General features: G+C 50.2%; 2 protein-coding genes across 2 annotated transcripts in view; both read left to right on the forward strand.

Annotated features, from left to right (window-relative positions):
- Nucleotides 1–3,193, forward strand: part of LOC115910598 (collagen alpha-1(VII) chain-like) — a 107,296-nt gene extending 104,103 nt beyond the window's left edge. Inside the window, 2 exon segments of the mRNA XM_030960850.1 lie at nt 1,113–1,283; nt 2,903–3,193. Coding sequence (XP_030816710.1) covers nt 1,113–1,283; nt 2,903–2,919 — 188 coding nt within the window. The 3' untranslated portion in view covers nt 2,920–3,193.
- Nucleotides 3,194–18,855: 15,662 nt separating this feature from the next.
- Nucleotides 18,856–19,329, forward strand: UCN3 (urocortin 3). Its single transcript, XM_030960962.1, has one exon. It carries the CDS (start codon nt 18,856–18,858, stop codon nt 19,327–19,329), a length of 474 nt encoding a protein of 157 aa, XP_030816822.1.
- The last annotated feature ends 478 nt before the right edge of the window (nt 19,330–19,807 follow it).

The following is a 19,807-nucleotide window of genomic DNA, read 5'->3' on the forward strand; positions in this document are numbered from 1 at the left end:
GGAATTAAGTGGCATTTTGGGAAGTCACTTCCCAGGTGGGAAGGGCTGCTCAGCCTTGGGATCAAGGGATGTGGCACTGAAGGAGTTACGCGAGGTTAAAGCTCAGCTTGGGCTTGGCTTAAAGCAGCTGGGCTTGCCCCAGGGGTGCTGAGCTGCTGGTGAAGGAACTGGAGGGGGTTTTGATCCAGAAGAACACAGTGGGAGGATCCTCCTGGAATTCCCTGAATGCAAAACATTCCTGTGAAAATATCCCACCCGGAATCCAGGGTTTAACCGTCCCTTTGGAAAGGTCAGGGGCCTCCATGGTGGGAATCACAGGGATGGATGATGGAGCAACAAAGAGTTTATCCCACTCTGGGAATCCACTGCTGGATGTGCCCTTTGTCCCCTCTGGGAATCCACTCCTGGATATCCCCATTTTTCCACTCTGGGAATCCAGTGCTGGATTCCCTCCTTTGTCCACTGTGGGAATCCACTCCTGGATATCCCCATTTTTCCACTCTGGGAGTCCACTCCTGGATTCCCTCTTTTGCCCACTCTGGGAATTCCACTGCTGGATATTCCCATTTTTCAACTCTGGGAATCCGGTGCTGGATGTGCCCTTTGTCCCCTCTGGGAATCCACTCCTGGATTTCCTCTTTTGTCCACCCTGGGATCCAGCCTAGGGCTGGGTGTGGGGTGTTTTTCAGAGCAAATCCAACCCATAGATGGTTATGGGGATATTTTCCAAAGTGTGGCCTTTTCCCACCTGGGATCCAACCCCTGGATAGTTGTGGGGGTGTTTTCCCACTGGGATCCAACCCATGGGGAATTGTGGGGTGTTTTCCCACTGGGATCCAACCCATGGAACTTGTGGGGTGTTTTCCCACCGGGATCCAACCTGTGGGGAATGTGGGATTGGCAGGAATGAGGCCCAGATCCAACCTGGGGACAACCATGGTGGTGTTTTCCCACCTGGATCCAACCCGTGGGAATGGTGGGGTGTTTTCCCACCTGGATCCAACCAGTGGGAATGGTGGGGTGTTTTCCCACTGGGATCCAACCCATGGGAATGGTGGGGTGTTTTCCCACCGGGATCCAACCCGTGGGAATGGTGGGGTGTTTTCCTGCAGCCCGGTGCCTGCAGCCCATGGATGAGGGCTCCTGCCAGCACCATTCCCTGCTCTGGTACTTCCACATCCCCACCAGCTCCTGCCGGCCCTTCCTGTTCGGGGGCTGCCGAGGGAACAGCAACCGCTTCCCATCCCGGCGGGAATGCCAGCGCCGCTGCCAGAGCCCCCCAGGTGAGCCTGGGCCCTCCAAATTCCCTCCTCCTCCAGCCAGGAGCGAGGCCAGAGCAGGAAAACCCACCCAGGGTTTGCCCACTGACACTTCCTGATGTTGACGGTGGTCACAAGGGTGTTTGGGATGAAGGAAGAGACGAGATCTTGGGCTCCAAGATCAGAAGGCTTGATTTATTATGTTATGATATAAACATCTATTATAACTATACTAAAAAGAAAAAGAAAGGAGAGTTTCCAGAAGCTGCTAGCTACCTAAGAATAGAAAGTAAAAGAATGAATAACAAACCTCGCTCTCCAAGAAAACTCCGTCCTGCATTGGCCACCAACTCCAAACATCCAAACTGGGCCAATCCAGGCAGACCTGTTACATTCCACAGCAGCAGATAACCCATTGTTTATGTCTGGTTGCTGAACTTCTCAGCTTCAGCGGGAAAATCCTAAGAGAGGATTTTTCATGAAAGAAATGTCTGTGACATCTGAAGGTGGAAGTGCCAGGAAGTCGCAGGGTTTTCTTCCCTGCCCATTCCCAGATCATTCCCAGGAGCTCCTGGACCTCTCCCCCGAGCAATTCCATGGGTGGGATGGGCATGGATCCACCTGGACACCAGGTCCTGATGTTTTGGATGTCTTTTGTGCTTGCCAAGGAGTGAAATTTTGCAGGAATTTGGGGATTTGTGCCCTCAGAACCCTTTGGAAAGTTCCATCCAAGCACGCTCTGGCATCTCCAGGCAGAACCTGAAGTCCAATCCAGGCCAGTTTAGGTCTGGATTAACATCCCAGGGTTGGGGTCTCACCTCATCCAGGGTTCAATGGGAAAAGCTCCTGGAAGCACAGCTTGGCTCCCGTTTCCACATCCAGGGGGTTTGGGATCCATTCATGTGGATTTCCCTCATCTCCAGGTCATGCCAGGGAAAATGGGGCCTGGCAGGAATGCAAACCCTGCTCCAAGCAGGGCAGGAGCTGGGACTGATCCCAGATTTCAAAGGAAAATATTCCTCTCTGGGAATTCCCTCTGCCTGGAGACCTTTGGGAAAAAAAATCCATGAATTCTCCACAATCCGTTAAAAAAAAATCTCCAATGAGGTTCATCTGCTCTGGGTTTGAGGGAAACTTAAAAAAGAGAGAGGAATTAAAGGCTTGGATCCATAATTTTGGGAATCACTCCAAGGGCTTGAAGGAAACTTAAAAAAGAGATCGGAATTAAAGGCTCAGATCCATAATTTTGGGAATCGCTCCAAGGGCTTGAATTCCAGGCCCAGCAGCACGAGGAAATGAGTGAAGCTCCTCCTGCCCAATTTTTTTTCCAGGGAATTTGCTTTAGGAGCCACTGGGAACTTCACAAAGCAGCTGAAGGCACCTCCAGCAGGGTCTGTGGGAAGAAACAACCACTGGGAATGGGATTAATCCCAATCCAAGACACATCCCTGAGTCCTCCGTGTGCCCATTTTTCCTGGCTGATCCTAAGCAGAGCCAGGATCCAGTCGGGATAGGGATATTTGCTTTTTGTGGATGTGGGATGGGAAAATCCCGTGGTGTCAGGGACCTCCCGAGTTGCTGTGAGCTTGGGAATTCCAAGAGGGAGCCCCAACATTCCCATTGTTTCCCTCTTTTTCCCAAAGCAGGCAGAGGGAGATGAGCAGCTCCAAGTGCTTCATTTAAATCCAACGGGATTGGCAGGAGTGACTCCGACACCTCCGGGATGGACAAGGAAAACAAACAAACAAACACCAAAACATTGGAAAAAAAGACGTCGGAAAACTGGAATTATGGGCGTTTTGGGATGAGGAGAGGGAAACCTCCGGATGCTCAGAAAAAGGAGGATGGGAAGGGCAGAATTCCTGAGCCAAACCAGCTGGCACAAATTCCCGAGTTTTATTTTTGTAAAATAAAGGTGTCTCAGTGCTGTGGAATTCTGGGTCACTCGCCTGGAAGAGGGAAACCTTGGGGATGGCAGAGAAAAGTGGGAATATCTGTTTTTCCAGCTGGGTCAGGTGGAGCCCCATCCCTTTTGGCCTGGTCCTAAATTCCCTGGGGCCTTCAGGAATTCCAACCTTCTCCTCCACTTGGGAATTCCCTGTGGCCTTCAGGAATTCCAACCTTCTCCTCCACTTGGGAATTCCCTGTGGCCTTCAGGAATTCCAACCTTCTCCTCCACTTGGGAATTCCCTGGGCAGGTTAAAAGGAACCATCCAAAATCTCCAAGAAAAAAATAGGGATCCAAGCCAGGCTTCTCCCCAAGAAAAGCCACTTCCAATTCCTCAAGGAGCTTGGAGCTGCAGCTTGTGGAAATCCAAGAAGAGGTGTGGAAATCCAGTAAGAGGGATCCCAAATCCCTGGATTTTGGTCCCGTGGAGACCCAGACACAGCTGAGAGGGGTCCTGCTCCATGGGACAATCCCTAGGAAAGGTTACAGGATTTCCAGTGGGAAATCAGGGATTTAGTAAAAGTTTTCCGTGTAATTTGGTAAAACTGAGGTCAGATTTCCAAGGTTTCAGCGTTCCCAGATTTCAGATTTCCCGGGATTCAGGGTTGGCCTTTTGCTCCTGGTAGCACAGGTAGGAAAAGGATTCTCCTCACTCCCAGAATCCCAGGATTTCCATTGGGATAACAGGGATTTATTAAAAGTTGTCCACGTAATTTGGTAAAACTGAACTCAGATTTCCAAAGTTTCAGCGTTCCCAGATTTCAGATTTCCTGGGATTCAGGGCTGGCCCTTTGCTCCTGGTAGCACAGGCAGGAAAAGGATTCTCCTCACTCCCAAAATCCCAGGATTTTCCTCCCCCACAATATTCCAGGTACTGAGGAGGGAGGAGCAGAGATCTGGGGACTTTTCTTCCTTTTGCCTCCCGCAAAAAAAATGAAAAACGTGGAATTTTGTAAGCCTTGGCAAGGAGCCATTTCCAGAGTGACAACTCCTCCTGAAATCCTGGTCTGTCCTGAGATGTCCTTGGGCAGGAAAAAAAAAACATTCCCTGGGAGGAGAAACAAAACATTCCCGGTGGGAAAAGCGGCGTCACCCGGAAGGGAGGGATTGGGCTTTTCCACGGGGCTTGGGAACAAGTGGAATTCTGGGAAACATTCCCAAAATTTTCCCATTTTCCTGGTTTCCCTGTGTGAATTTACCCAGGAATGCTGAAGGATGCTGATCTTGGCATGCCGCAGCCTCTGGAATCCAACATCCCAGGCAATATGGAATGAGTGGAATTCCAGCCTCAAGGGAGCTGAGACCACGCAGGGAAACAAAGGAATTTAAAAAATCAGGAAATAATCTCATTCCCGAATTAAATGGGCAAAAACGATCAGGGAAACGGAGGCAGGAAGTTCCATGGTTGGAAAATAAAATCACGGAATGGTTTGGATTGGAGGGATTTTGAGGAATATCCAATTCCACCCGTGCCATGGACAGGGAATCTTCTGCTATCCCAGGGTGCTCCAATCCTTCCTTGGGCATTGCAGGGATGCAGGGGCAGCCCCAGCTGCTCTGGCAATCCCAGCCCAGCCAGGAATTCCTCATTCCCAAGATCCCATCCATCCCCGCCCTGTTCCACTTTAAAGCCATTCCCCGTGTCCTATCGCTCCATATTAAAAATCCTCTTCTTTCCATTCCAGTCAGGATAACAACGTATTCGACAATTAAGTGCTCATTAAGAACTCAAAGTGGAATTTTCTCCCAAATCCAAGAAGAAAAATCCCTCATGCCCCCAATGGATCCCTTGGGAGGCTCTTCCCAGCTCCTTTGGATGCTCCAGGGCCAGGAGGCCAAATCCTTCTCCAGCCTTTAGGATTTGGGATTTGGAGCCAAAAGTTGTGGGAAGTTCTCACCAAGGCTGAGGAGAGCCCAAGCAGCAGAAATTCCATGAAAATCCTTTCCAGAGCTGGGAATCCACAGGGGTGGAGGCAGAAGGAGGCAAGGAAGGGACCTGTGGGATTTGGGAGCCTGAGGAAATTCCCTTCCTGGGTTGTTATTCCCAGAAATTTTTGGCCAATCCCTTCATTTTCCCTTTCCAGCCCGGTGCCATCCCTAAAAATCAGACCTCACCTCCCTGGCTTTGGAATTTCTCAGCAGCTTTTGGCTCCAAATCCCAAATCCAAGAAAGATTTGGGCTCCTGGTCCAGGAGCATCCAAAGGAGTTGGGAAGAGCCTCCCAAGGGAATGATTTGGCTCAAAACCCTCCACCAAAATCCGCGTTCCTGAGGGATCCAAGTGATTTCATCCAGGTTTGGAAGAGCTGGGAAGCGAAAACCGGTATTTAGGCAGGCCTAAGATCAAGCTCAGTGGATTAAACCCAGCTCAAATTCCCATCAGAGCTTGGGGCAGCTGAGAACTGGAATTATTTTTTAATCCTCCCTGGATTAATCCAATGTTCCCTGCAGATTTGCCATCCAGGCTTTGGCAGGGCCACGGCATTCCGGGAACGGAGCCCCGGCGCTTCCCTGGAAATGTCAGGGCAGCCTAATCGAGTTCCTTGAAATTATCTCAGGGCAGGAGTGGGGGAAGAGGCTTCAGGTTTCCTGGTGGCTTTCCAGGCTCCAAAACAGAAAATTCCTGAACATCCTTTGGAGAAAAGGCCTCGGGAAAAGCCAAGCTGAGCAGTGGAAATCTGGGATTCAGAGCGCATCATGCCAGCTCAGATTCCTCATGGAATCTGGACATAAAGAGGGATTTTGGAGCGGGATTTGTGGCTCGGGGAATGCAAATCCATTTAGGATTTAGGAGCACTCCAGGAGGGGATTCCTGGGATATGGGATATTGGAATATGGATCCTGCGCCCAGCCAGGGAACCTTGAAACCCCCCCGGCCACAGCTCCGGTGTCCGCAGCAGTTCCTAAGCAACCCTGAGAAAGGAAAAGGGATGGAGAGGGAGGAGAGGCTGGCTCAGGATAATTTGGGTAATTGGATAACGAGCCAGGCCTGAGATGGCCCCGCTGAGCCTCACCCAGCGCCCTCGGGACGTGCCCAGAGATCGGATCCAGGGAAGGAGCCCACAAAATCCCGCCAGGTGGAAAAGCAGCCCAGGAAACCCCTGCTGGTGCTCCCAGCTGGAATTGGGCTCGTTAATTATGGATTCTTACCGTGGGAGCAATTAAAGGTCGCTGTTCATGGAGGGCTGGATTTAATCCTGGCGTGGTTTGGTTGGAAAGGGTCCTAAAGCTCATCCCAGGAGCAGGGGCACCTCCCACAATCCCAGGGTGTCCCAAGCCTCATCCAGCCTGGCCTAAATCTTGGAAAAGCTTCCATGGCTCTCACCATCCTCTCTGGGAGCTTTTCCTGCCAGCCACAGTCCTTCTGGGGTGAAATCCCCGTTCCTGTTCCCAAATCCCCGTTCCTGTTCCCCAAATCCCCATCCCTGTTCCCAAATCCCCATCTCTGTTCCCAAATCCCTGTCCCTGTTCCCAAATCCCCATCCCTGTTCCCAAATCCCAAATCCCAAATCTCCATCCCTGTTCCCAACTCCCCATCCCTGTTCCCAACTCCCAAATCCCAAATCTCCATCCCTGTTCCCAAATCCCCATTCTTGTTCCCAAATCTCCACCCCTGTTCGCACATCCCCATCCTTGTTCCCAAATTCCCATCACTGTTCCCACATTCCCATCACTGTTCCCAAATCCCGAATCCCCACCCCTGTTCCCAAATCCCCGTTTCCAAATCCTCATTCCTGTTCCCACATCTCCACCCCTATTCCCAAATCCCAAATCCTCGTTCCCAAATCCCCATCTCCATCCCTGTTCCCACATCTCCCATCCCTGTTCCCAAATCCCCACCCCCATTCCTGTTCCCAACTCCCAAATCCCCATCCTTGTTCCCAAATCCTCATTCCTGTTCCCAAATCTCCACCCCTATTCCCAAACCCCAAATCCCCATCCTTGTTCCCAAATCCCCATCCCTGTTCCTAAATCTCCATCCCTAATCCATTTTTTCTGCCCTGGGAAGGCAAAAAAAAAAAACCACCTTGGAAAATCCTAGAAAACCTTCAATGCCAGGCAGGAAAGGGGGAAAATCGGGATGGGTTTGTCCCTGGAATCCCAAGGAGCAATCCCACCCTGGGCTGTTTGTCCTGCCCCGTTTGGCACCTGAAACCACCCAAAAAATCCCAAAAAAAAATCCTGGGAAGGCACCAAAACCCGCCTGGAGGGAATGAAACATTCCCTGAGCTCTTCCAGCCTTTTCCAGCTGCGGGATCAGATCCCAGTTCTGGGTGCAGGGAAAAGCAGGAGCAGCTCCAAGACTCGGATCCTTGGGATAAAAGTGGATTTTCCACTGGGACACAGAAAATCAGGGAAAATTCCCAGAATCTGAGTGAGAATCCAGGCTCCCTCCGCAAATTCCTGGATTTTTCTTTTTTGTCTGTGCTGCCCGCGTGGCCAGAGAGGTGCAAAAATCCCTTTGGGAAAGGAGCAGGAATTGCCAAAGAGAGAAAGAAATAAAAACATTCCAGGAAAATTTGGAGGATTTGGGATTCTTAATATCCCCTTCCACCACTTTTTTCCTCCTCTTCCATTGGAGGGAAACGCATTCAATTAGATAAGTTAACAATTAATCAAATTTACCCAAATTTATCCCAATTTAATCCCAATTTACCCAAATTTACAAATTCAAAATTATCCAAATTTAACCCCAAATTTTTAATTTAACGCAAATTTAATCCCAAATTTAATCCCAAATTTAATTCAAAATTTAATCCCAAATTTAATCCCAAATTTAACCCCAAATTTAATCCCAAATTTAATCCCAAATTTAACCCCAAATTTAACCCCAAATTTAATCCCAAATTTAATCCCAAATTTTAATCCCAATTTTAATTCCAAATTGAACCCCAAATTTAATCCCAAATTTAATTCCATGCCCAGAAGCTGCTGCTGGATTTTTGGGTTTGGCCTGAGTGATTTTTGGGAATTTCCAAAATAACCCCAAATCTAGTTAATCCCAAGGAGCTTTCCTGACATTCCATTGGACTCCAAAGCTCCAGGCTTTGATTAATTGAATTAATTGAATTAATTAATTTCATTTAATTAATTGAACTAATTGAATTAATTCTCAGGAAGGTGAAACACGGAGAGCTTTGTGGAAACCCAGGGATGCAAATCCCCTTGGAAAAGGTGGGGGGGAAAAAAAAGTGCAAAAAAGGCAAAATAATTATTCTAAATTTTGTATTGCCAGCTCTCCTCTTCCCATTGCATGGAGTTTTCCAATATTTGGGAAAACTTTATGGATTGGAGCTGTTGGAAGGAGTGAAAATCAACCCCGAAATGGGGCTGGAAGGAAGAGAAATCCCATAAAATCCCCTAAATCAGCCTCGTGGCAGATGAAGGGATTGCTGTAGGATTTTAGGGAAATTCTCCTCCTTCCACAGCCTGGAAAATGCAAATTGAACCTCAAAAAATGGGGGGAAAAGGGACAAAACCACGCAGAAAAGTCCTTTTTGCCCCTCAATGCATCCATGTCCGACTCCACCATGGAATTCTGGTGCTGGAAGCACCAAATGGGATCTCCTGGGCTGGGCAAAACTTCTGGAATTTGGGAATTTTCTTGTGTGTTTTCAAAGTTCCTGGGGTGGAATGACCCCAAATCCCTGATTTTCCCCGGCTTGTGGAGATGAAACTTTAATGAGGAAATTATTCACTCCAGGAAATTCAGCTCCAGGGAAAGGTGAGGAGAGGTGGGATCCCAGGGATATGCGTGGGATTGCTCCTCGCTTCCTGCATTTTTCATAAATCCGGGACTTTTCCAGGGAAACTTTTGGGAAGTTTGAGGCCTCCAGGTCCTGGGGGTGCCCTCAGATGTCCCTGGCTCAGCTCGCTCCTTCCCGAGGGATATTTTGACGGAATTTTGGAATTCGATGGAATTTTTCCCCTTGGAAACGCAATTTTCTTGCGGCAGATTCTCCTCCCAAGGCAGGGAATCCCAAACCCTGGCAGCCAAAAAAGCCGGATTGGCTTTTCAAAGGATAAACCAGGAAATTCCTTCTTTTTGCTGCCTTCTCTTTCCCTACTTTTCCTTAATAAAACCCCCATGAAAAATTCCATGTCTGAAACATGGAGAATTCCACGTGTGGATTTGCCTGCTTCCAAGGATATTTTCCCTTCCCCAACAAAGATTTTGTGGAGAAAATCAATTTGTGGGGAATAAAACTCAGGAAAACGGCCCAGGATGGGATCCAGAGGTGGGAAAGTCTCTCAGTCCCATGCCCTGATCCTTTTCCTTGGAAAAATCCCTCACGTGGATTTTTCCCACCCAGCTCCTGGTGTCGGAGTCACCTGGGAGTTTTCATCCCCAGAAACAACTCCAAAATTCCAAACATTTGGAGAAAAAAATTCTCTTCCGGGCCTCGGGGAAGGAGGGAAACCAAAACCTCATTCCAGGAGCTGGAAGCTCCAAACTGAGGTGGGAAAGGAAGGAATTGCTGGAGAGGAGGATCCTGACTGGGCAGAATTCCCAAGGTTTGGAGGCAATGGGAAGCTCCCACCATTCCCAGCTCAGATCCTGGGGCCTCATCCAGGAATTCCCACAATTCTGGGAATTTTTCCCTTTTCTCCAGGCTGGGATTGGGAACATCTCCCCACCCTAAATCAGAGCCCAGCCCGGGGCTCTGCTGGCCCCAGGGGTTTCTCCAGGGATTTTCCCCACTTTTAGCAGGATTTGCCCCGTTCTCAGGGATAACTGCTCCCCTCCAGCTCGGCAAGGGCTTTTCCAAGGAAGTTCCAGAAAGGAATTTTGGATAGTTTGGTCCTGGAGCCTCCAGGAGAATCCAGCCCAGCCACAAATCCATGGTGGGACCCTTTGGAGGGACCTGAGATCTTCCTTGGATCACAGGGAAAAATCCCTGTTCCCAAATCTCCATCCCCATCCCTGGTTCCAAATCTCCATCGCTGTTCCCAAATCTCCATCCTTGTTCCCAAATCATCATCCTTGTTCCCAAATCTCCATCCCTGTTCCCAAATCTCCATCCCCATTCCCAAATCTCCCTCCCTGTTCCCAAATCTCCCTCCCCTTTCCCAAATCTCCGTCCCTGTTCCCAAATATCCGTCCCTGTTCCCAAATCTCCATCCCCATCCTTGTTCCCAAATCCCAAATCTCCATCCCCATTCCCAAATCTCCATCCCAGTTCCCATTCCCAAATCTCCATCCCCATTTCCAAATCACCATCCCCATCCTTGTTCCCAAATCTCCATCCCCATTCCCAAATCACCATCCCCATCCTTGTTCCCAGATCTCCATCCCCATTCCCAAATCTCCATCCCCATACTTGTTCCCAAATTCCCATCCCCATTCCCAAATCTCCATCCCCGTTCCCAAATCCCCATCCCCAAATCTCCATCCTTGTTCCCAAATCTCCATCCCTCTGTTCCCAAATCCCCATTCCCAAATCCCCATCCGCATTCCCAAATCCCCATACCCATCCTCTTGTGCTCCCAAACCTTGGGGGATTCCAGGAGTTTCCTCTCCGGGCTCACTGGCACCAGTCTGGTACTGGGAGCCCAAACTGGGAATTTTCCCCAGCTGGCTGCTGTTTTGGGATGATCCCAAATCCCAATCCTGCTGGAGTTTTAGGGAATTGCAGCTTTTCCCCCTTGTCCATCCCATACTCTCCCAAAGCCTCACCTGGGATTGTGCAAACAAATCCCGGAAGAACTTTCCCAAAATTCCCATTTTCCAAGGGTTTCCCTGCATGAGTGGGAAGAGAAAATTCCCTGGAAATGGGAGAAACAGGGAAAACCCTTCCAAATCCCCGCTTGGGGAACAAACCCACATTTTTTGGGGGTAACCCCAATCCACGGCATCCTCGGAGCCGGAAAAACCTTTGGAATTAAAACATCCCTGCCCCCAAAACCCCGGGGACAAAGGTGATCCTACAAATCCCAGCACTGACGCCAGCCCCACTTTGGGATGACTCTTCCCAGATTTTGGGATCTGACGTCGTTTCCTCCCCCTCCAATTCCCATTTTTTTTTTCCTGCGGATGGGGAACGGCTCCGTGATGTCACCAGCTCGCTCTGACCTCATTGGAATGAAATCATTCCCAAGCAAAGCTGGAATCACGACTCCAACCCCGTGATCCCTGGGATTTTTATAAATACACCAGGGAGGGGGAAAAGGTTTCCAGAGAGAGGGAAGAAAATATCCCAATCCCTGGGAAACAACAAAAAGAAAAAAAGAAAAATCAGGGAGGAGAAGTTTGGGAAAGGCTCCTGATGCTTCTTTCCTGGCAGTGATTCCACAGCAAATCCTTCCCATCCCAAGCATCCAGGAGAAGCAGGTGAGTGCCTGGGATTTATTTATTTATTCCCCCATTTGCAGAAACTTTAAATATTTCAGTGTTTTCCTTGGGATATCAGATTCCAGGGGTTTTCTTTTTTTTAGGGACTGAGATACTTTCCCACCTCCAGATCCCATCCTGGGCTGTTTTCCTGAGATTTATTCCCCCACAAATTGATTTTCCCCACAAAATCTTTGTTGGGAAGGGAAAAATGTTCTTGGAGGAGGCAAATCCATGCTCCAGACATGGAATTTTCCAGGATTTTTTGGGGTTTTTTAGGGGAATAAAAATAGGCAAGGTGGGGAAAAGCAATCCAAGATATTTTGATATCAAGGGATTTGTAATTCCCCTCGCCTTCCCTCCTAGGAAAAATAATTTTTTATTATTATTCCAGCAATTCTGGGAGGCAGATTGGAATGGGCAGCATGGGAAGGATTGGGAAATTTTGGGAAAAAGGAAAATGAGGGGGATAAATCCCTGCTGCCGCTGCAGGGATGGGGAGGAGAGCGAGGCACAGCCACCCCCCCATGCCATCCCACCGAGCCCGCCCGGATTTTGGGAATCAGCCCCGGGAAAAGCATCGGGGCAGCACCAGTCGGAGTTGGAGGAGTCCCCAGGTCCCATTCCCAAATTTCTCCCAGACTTACCTGGGAAAATCCCGCTCCATGCCGGTCCCCTGCCGCCGGGAGAGGCGGCGATCCCGCTTTTCCCGGCTGGGATTTGGGGAATGAGGCGCTTTTCTCCCGCCCAGCCCAGCTGCGGGAGGTTTCTCAGGGTCGGCAGCATCCCCATAGAATTCCTGGAAAACGCTCCCGGCTCTCCCAGCGATTCCCGGCGGGAGGAGCGGCACCAGCGGCGCGGATTTAATTTCCATTTCCTCAGATCCACCGCGGGTGCTTTTCCTCCTTTTCCTGCTCCTTTTTTAAGCAAAGAGAAAACCCCAATTCCAATTTTCCTGCTCCATAAAAACTTCCTGGAGCGGAGGGGCACAACCCATCCCCACTCTTGGCAAAAAAAAAAATAAACCCAATCCCAAAAAAATAATATTTTCCTTATTTTTTTTCCTCATTCCTGCTCCTTTTCCAGGATATCCATCCCGGCGAGGAGCAGGAATGGGTGTGGATGGCTCCAGCCGCGTTTTCCCCTTGTTCCGCCTTTCCCTTTGCTCAGCTGACATTCCCGGAGTTTTGTTGAGCGGGAAAAGCTGGAAAAATCCCAGGAAAAGGGGCTGGGTTCAGTCCGTGCTGAGGGGGATGAGATTCCAGGCGGGGCAGGAACATCTTGCCAGCTCTGGAAGGGCTTTGGGGAATATTCCCGTTCCCCATCCAGGATTTGGTGTGGGAAAATCCCCAATCCCTGAATTCCCTGAATTCCCTGAATCCTCATCCCGAGCATCCCATCCTGCAGGAGCTCAGGGTGGAGGGAGGTGAAACACAGCTGGGAAAAATGGGAATTTTGGGGTGGGAGGAATCTTCATCCCATTCAGGATCGCAGCCTTGGATCGCATGGGAAAATTCCTGTTCCCAAATCTTCAGAAAACCCTAATTTTCTTTTCCAAGAAAAAAAAAAATCCTGGGATATGCTGGTGTTTAAAGGGCCAAATGTGGGATTTGGGGCTGGAGGAAAGGAGAATTTGGGGTCCTCAATGATCCCGTGTGGGGTTTGAGTGCCTGGGAAGGGTTTTCCTCCCTTGATCCTGCAGGAAAAGCTTTCCTGGGATCACTCCATGGCTGCTCCTCTTCCTCTTCCTCTCCCATCCGGATCCAGGGAAAGGTGGAGGGGATTTTGGGGGATTTGGGGGTTTTGGGAAGGGGTGAAATGGGAGGCAAAGGAGTGGAAATGGAGCAGCTCCCTGAAATCCTGAGGGAGGATTGGCACGGCCAAATCTCCCCGTGGGAAAGGGGAGAGCTCAGGGAATGAACCTCCCAAATCTCTCCCCTTCTCCATGGAGAGCAAAGAGCAGAGTTAAAGGGATAAACCTGCCCAAAATTCCCACTCTGAGGAACAGCAGAGGGTAAATTTAAGGGGAAAGAACTTCCCAAAATTCCCTCTCCAAGGGATGGAAAAGGGAAATATTGAGGGGATAAACCTGCCCAAAATTCACTATCCAAGGAATGGCAAAAGACAAAATTTAGAGGATGAAACTTCCCAAAATTCCCACTCCAAGTGATGGCAAAGGGCAGAATTAAGGGAATCAATCTGCCCAAAATTCCCCCTCTGAGGAACAGCAAAGGGTAAATTTAAGGGGAAAGAACTTCCCAAAATTCCCTCTCCATAGGATGGAAAAAGGCAGAGTTCATGGGATAAAACTTCCCAAAAATCCCTCTCTAAGGACAGACCTACGGGCAGACCTAAAGGGAATAAACCCACCCAAAATCCCCTCTCCAAGTGATGGCAAAAAGCAGAATTTAGAGGATAAATCTTCCCAAAATTCCCCATCCAAGGAATAGCAAAGGGCAAATTTAAGGGGAAAGACCTTCTGAAGATTCTCACTGCAAGGGATGGCAAAAGGCAGAATTTAGAGGACAAAAATTCCCAAACCTCCCAATCTGCTGGCAATAAAGGGCAGAATTAAGGGAATTAATCAGCCCAAAGTTCCCACTCTACGGAACAGCAGAGGGCAAATTTAAGGGGAAAGAACTTCCCAAAATTCCCTCTCCAAGGGATGGAAAAGGGAAATATTGAGGAGATAAACCTTCCCAAAATTCACTATCCAAGGGATGGCAAAAAGCAAAATTTAGAGGATGAAACTTCCCAAAATTCCCACTCCAGGTGATGGCTAAAGGGCAGAATTAAGGGAATAAATCTGCCCAAAATTCCCCCTCTGAGGAACAGCAAAGGGCAAATTTAAGGGGAAAGAACTTCCCAAAATCCCCTCTCTAAGGACAGACCTACGGGCAGACCTAAAGGGAATAAACCCACCCAAAATCCCCTCTCCAAGTGATGGCAAAAAGCAGAATTTAGAGGATAAATCTTCCCAAAATTCCCCATCCAAGGAACAGCAAAGGGCAAATTTAAGGGGAAAGAGCTTCGAAAATTCTCACTCTGAGGAATGGCAAAATGCAGAATTTAGAGGACAAAAATTCCCAAACCTCCCAATCTGCTGGCAATAAAGGGCAGAATTAAGGGAATAAATCTGCCCAAAATTCCCACTCTAAAGAACAGCAGAGGGCAAATTTAAGGGGAAAGAACTTCCCAAAATTCCCTCTCCAAGGGATGGAAAAGGGAAATATTGAGGGGATAAACCTTCCCAAAATTCACTATCCAAGGGATGGCAAAAGGCAGAATTTAAGGGATAAAAAAATCCCAAATGTCCCTCTCCAAGAGAGGGCAAAGGGCAAAGTTAAGGGGAAAAGACCTTCCCAAAATTCCCTCTCCAAGGAACAGCCAAGGGCAGACCTAAAGGGAATATACCTGCCCAAAATTCCCACTCCAGGTGATGGCAAAGGGCAGAATTAAGGGAATAAACCCGCCCAAAATTCCTTTTCCAAGAGACTCTAAAGGGCAGAGTTAAGGGGATGAAACTTCCCAAAATTCCCTCTCCAAGGAATAGCAAAGGGCAGAATTCAAGGGAATAAACCTGCCCAAAATTCCCCCTCTGAGGAACAGCAAAGGGCAAATTTAAGGGGAAAGGCCTTCCCAAAATTCCCACTCCAAGGGATGGAAAAGGGAAATATTGAGGGGATAAACCTTCCCAAAATTCACTATCCAAGGGATGGCAAAAGGCAGAATTTAAGGGATAAAAAAAATCCCAAAAGTCCCTCTCCAAGAGAGACCAAAGGGCAAAGTTAAGGGGAAAAGACCTTCCCAAAATTCCCTCTGCAAGGGATGGGAAAGGGCAGAGTTGATGGGATAAAACTTCCCAAAATTCCCCTTCCAAGGAATAGCAAAGTGCAGAATTTAAGGGAATAAACCTGCCCAAAATTCCCCCTCTGAGGAACAGCAAAGGGCAAATTTAAGGGGAAAGAACTTCCCAAAATTCCCTTTCCATAGGATGGAAAAGGGCAGAGTTCATGGGATAAAACTTCCCGAAATTCCCACTCCACGGACAGGGAAAGGCAATTTCGGGGAGCACGGCAGGTGACAGATCCCAGATGCCGGATGGAGTTTGGATGGATCTGAGGGAACATCCCCCATTCCCGGGGCATTCCCAGCACCTCCTGCTGCTCCATGGGGTTGGAATTTGCCGTTCCCAGCCCCGGAATCGGGGATGGAATTCCAGCCCCAGCTGAGGTCCCCGCCGCGCCCTGGGATGGAATTCCGGCCAGGAATTGCCGTGCGAGCCGCTGGCCACAAGATGGGGCCCGAGGATTGGGAATGCCGGCAGAATTCCAGGGTTTTTGGGGAATTCCAGAAGGATTTCAGGATTTTGGGAAGGCCAGAAGGATTCCAGGGTTTTTGGGAATTCCATCAGGATTCCAGGGGTTTTGGGGAAATTCCATCAGGATTCCAGGGGTTTTGGGAATCCCAGAAGGATTTCAGGGTTTAGGGAATGCCAGCACGATTCCAGGGGTTTGGGAATGCCAGAAGGATTCCAGGGTTTTGGAGGAATTCCAGCAGGATTCCAGGATTTTGTGAATTCCAGAAGGATTCCAGGGTTTTGGGAATTCCAGAAGGATTCCAGGGGTTTGGGAAGGCCAGCAGGATTCCAGGGTTTTGGGGAATTCCAGAAGGATTCCAGGAATTTGGGAATGGCAGCAGGATTTCAGGGGTTTGGGAATTCCAGAAGGATTTCAGGGGTTTTGGGGAATTCCAGAAGGATTCCTGGGATTTTGGAAATTCCAGAAGGATTCCAGGATTTTGGGAATTCCAGAAGGATTCCAGGGTTTTTGGGAATTCCAGAAGGATTCCAGGATTTTGGGAATTCCAGAAGGATGGGTTTTTCGGGAATTCCAGAAGGATTCCAGGGTTTGGGGGAATTCCATAAGGATTTCAGGATTTTGGGAATGCCAGCAGGATTTCAGGGTTTTTGGGAATTCCAGAAGGATTCCAGGATTTTGGGAATGCCAGAAGGATTTCAGGGGTTTTGAGGAATTCCAGAAGGATTTCAGGATTTTGGGAATGCCAGCAGGATTCCAGGGTTTTTGGGAATTCCAGAAGGATTCCAGGATTTGGGGAATTCCAGAAGGATTCCAGTTTTTGGGGAATTCCAGAAGGATTCCAGGGTTTTGGGGAATTCCATAAGGATTTCAGGATTTTGGGAATGCCAGAAGGATTTCAGGGTTTTGGGGAATTTCAGCAGGATTCCAGGATTTTGTGGATTCCAGAAGGATTCCAGGGGTTTGGGAACGCCAGAAGGATTTCAAGGTTTAGGGAATGCCAGCAGGATTCCAGGGTTTTGGGGGAATTCCAGAGGGATTCCAGGATTTTGGGGAATTCCAGCAGAATTCCAGTTGTTTTTGGGAATTCCAGCAGGATTCCAGGAGCTTGGAGAGCCCATGTGGCCTCGGGGCTGGCTGGGGACATTTTTCCATCCTGCAACGGGCAAAAAGCCCCACGGGAGATCCTTGGTGGCTTTTTGGGAGAGGTCAGGTGGGGATAAAGGGAGATGGGGTGGGCTTGTGGAGCAGGAGAGTTACCCAGGGATTTACAGCCCCCAAAACCGGGCCAAAAAGACCCCAAAAAGACCCAAAAATGGCCATATTTCAAGTAGGAGGCTCCTGGGGGCGGAGCGAGCCCGGAGCACACGGGGCCATCCCATGGGATTGGCGTTCCCACATCCCTTTGGGACGGAGGGCGGTGGGATGGGCTTGAGGAACATCTCTGGTGGCTTTAGGGCGAGCAGGGGACAGGGAGCGTCACCTTTGCGGCAGCTGGTGGCACCTGGGGACGCTCCGGGAGCTGGGGAGGGATCTGTGGGATCCCAAACGGGGCCTGCAGCGGCCACGCGTGCGCCACGGAAGATCCGTGGAAGATCCATGGAAGCTCCATGGAGGAAAAGCAAAATACTCCTTGTCCAACGGGAGCTCCTTGGAAATTCCAGGAAGGAAAGGCCAAATCCTCCTCTCCATGGAAGTTCCATGGAAATTTCATGAAGGAGAGGTCAAATCCTCTCCTCCATGGAAGTTCCATGGAAATTCCATGAAGGAAAGGTTAAATCCTCTCCTCCATGGAAGTTCCATGAGAAAGGCCGAATCCTCCCCTCCATGGAAGCTCCGAGGAAGCTCCATGGAAACTCCAAGAAGGAAAGGCTCAGTCCTCCTCTCCATGGAAGTTCCATGGGAATTCCATGAAGGAAAAGCAGAATTGTCCTCGTCCATGGAAGCTCCATGGAAATTCTGTGAAGGAAAGGTTAAATCCTCTCATCCATGGAAGCTCCATGGAAATTCCATGAAGGAGAAGCAAAATCATCTTCATCCATGGAAATTCCATGAAGGAAAGGCCAAGTTCTCCTCTCCATGGAAGCTCCATGGAAGTTCAATGGAAGGAAAGGCCAAATCCTTTCCAAATCCTTGTTCATGGAAGTTCCATAAGGGAAAGGCCAAACCCTCACCTCCATGGAAGCTCTGTGGAAGTTCCATGGAAACTCCACAAAGGAAAGGCTAAGTATTCCTCCTCTCCATGGAAGCTCCATGAGGGAAAAGCAAAATCCTCCTCTCTGTGGAAATTCCATGGAAATTCCATGAAGGAAAGGCCAAGTTCTCCTCTCCATGGGATCTCCATGGAAGCTCCATGAAGGAACGGCCAAATCCTCCTCTCTGTGGAAGTTCCATGGAAATTCCATGAAGGAAAAGCAAAATCGTCCTTGTTTCCATGGAACATGGAAGTTCCATGAAGGAAAGGCCGAACCCTCACCTCCATGGAAGCTCTGTGGAGCCTCCATGGAAACTCCACAACGGAACGGCCAAATCCTCCTCTCCGTGGAAGCGCCATGGAAATTCCATGAAGGAAAGACCAAATCCTCTCACGCATGGAAGTTCCATGAAGGAAAGGCCAAATCATCCTCTATGTGGAAGTTCCACGAAGAAAAGGCAAAATCCTCCAAACCATGGAAGTTCCATGAAGGAATGGCCAAATCCTCCCCTCCATGGAGCCTCCATGGAAGCAAAGGCCGAACCCTCACCTCCATGGAAATTCCATGGAGGCTCCAAGGAAGCAAACCTCCCACCAGCACCCCAAAACCAAGGGCCGGGCCTTTCATCCCAAGGAAACTCCTTCCCGCCTGCCCCAAATTTGGATGGGACCTGGGAGGTGACTCCAAGACCGCAGGGAGGCGAGTTCAGGGATCGGGAAGGGATGAGGAGATGAGGATCTCTCTTCCCATGGGAAGCTGACCTCTGTCTCTGCCCTCCCGGGTGTCCCCCGGGCCAGGCCACCATGTCCCACCCCAGGCTGCTGCTGCTCCTCGTCCTGCTGGGAGCCGGGGGCGCCGGCCGCGCCCTGAGCCTCTCCAGCGCCGCCTCCATCCTCAGCTGCCTCCAGGCCGCGCTCTCGGAGCCACGGCGGATCCTTCCCGAGGAGAACGCCGTCCTGGACAAGCGCGGATCCGCATCCCCATCCCTGGAGGAGGCGCCTGAGGAGGACACGGAGGAGGAGGAGGAGGAGGAGGAGGAGCTGGGGAAAAGGACATTCCCGGGGGACGGCCACCACAAATACGCGTCCCAGGCGCAGGGCAAGGGCAAGACCCAGCAGAACCAGGCCAAGAGCGACCGGCGCACCAAGGTGACGCTGTCCCTCGACGTCCCCACCAACATCATGAACATCCTCTTCAACATCGCCAAGGCCAAGAACTTGCGGGCCAAGGCGGCGGCCAACGCCCACCTGATGGCCCAGATCGGGCGCAGGAAGTGACTGGGGGCCACCCGAGGGGACTGATGGCCGGCTGGGACATCGACCTTGGCTGGCTGTGACCCATCGAGCGACCCCACATCCGTGTTCCTCCTCCTCCTCCTCCTCCTCCTCCTCCTCCTCCCCTCCCCTCCCCCGCCGTTCCTTCCGGACGTTTCCACGCGCAGGAAGAGGTTCCTGTCCCCAGCAGGGCGCAGGGGACGCATCACCCGGGAATGTTCCTGATTAAAGCTGCCATCTCTGGAGTTTCCAAGGCTTTGTTGTCCCATCTCCTGCCCCTGCTGCTCTGGTGGGTCCGTAGGGATTCCGGAACCTCCCCCAGCTGGGCCTGGTGGCCCTGTCCCCACCACGGGCGTCCCAAATCCCAACACGAGCTGTTCCTGCCACGGCCACCAAGCCACCGGGAAGGGACAACCTCAGGAGGGAGCTCCCAGTTCCTCCTGCTGGGTCTTCCTTGAGCTTGTCACCAGCACCTGCAGCC

This window comes from Camarhynchus parvulus, chromosome 1A (genome assembly GCF_901933205.1).
Source record: "Camarhynchus parvulus chromosome 1A, STF_HiC, whole genome shotgun sequence".
In the NCBI taxonomy this organism is placed as follows: Eukaryota; Metazoa; Chordata; class Aves; order Passeriformes; family Thraupidae; genus Camarhynchus; species Camarhynchus parvulus.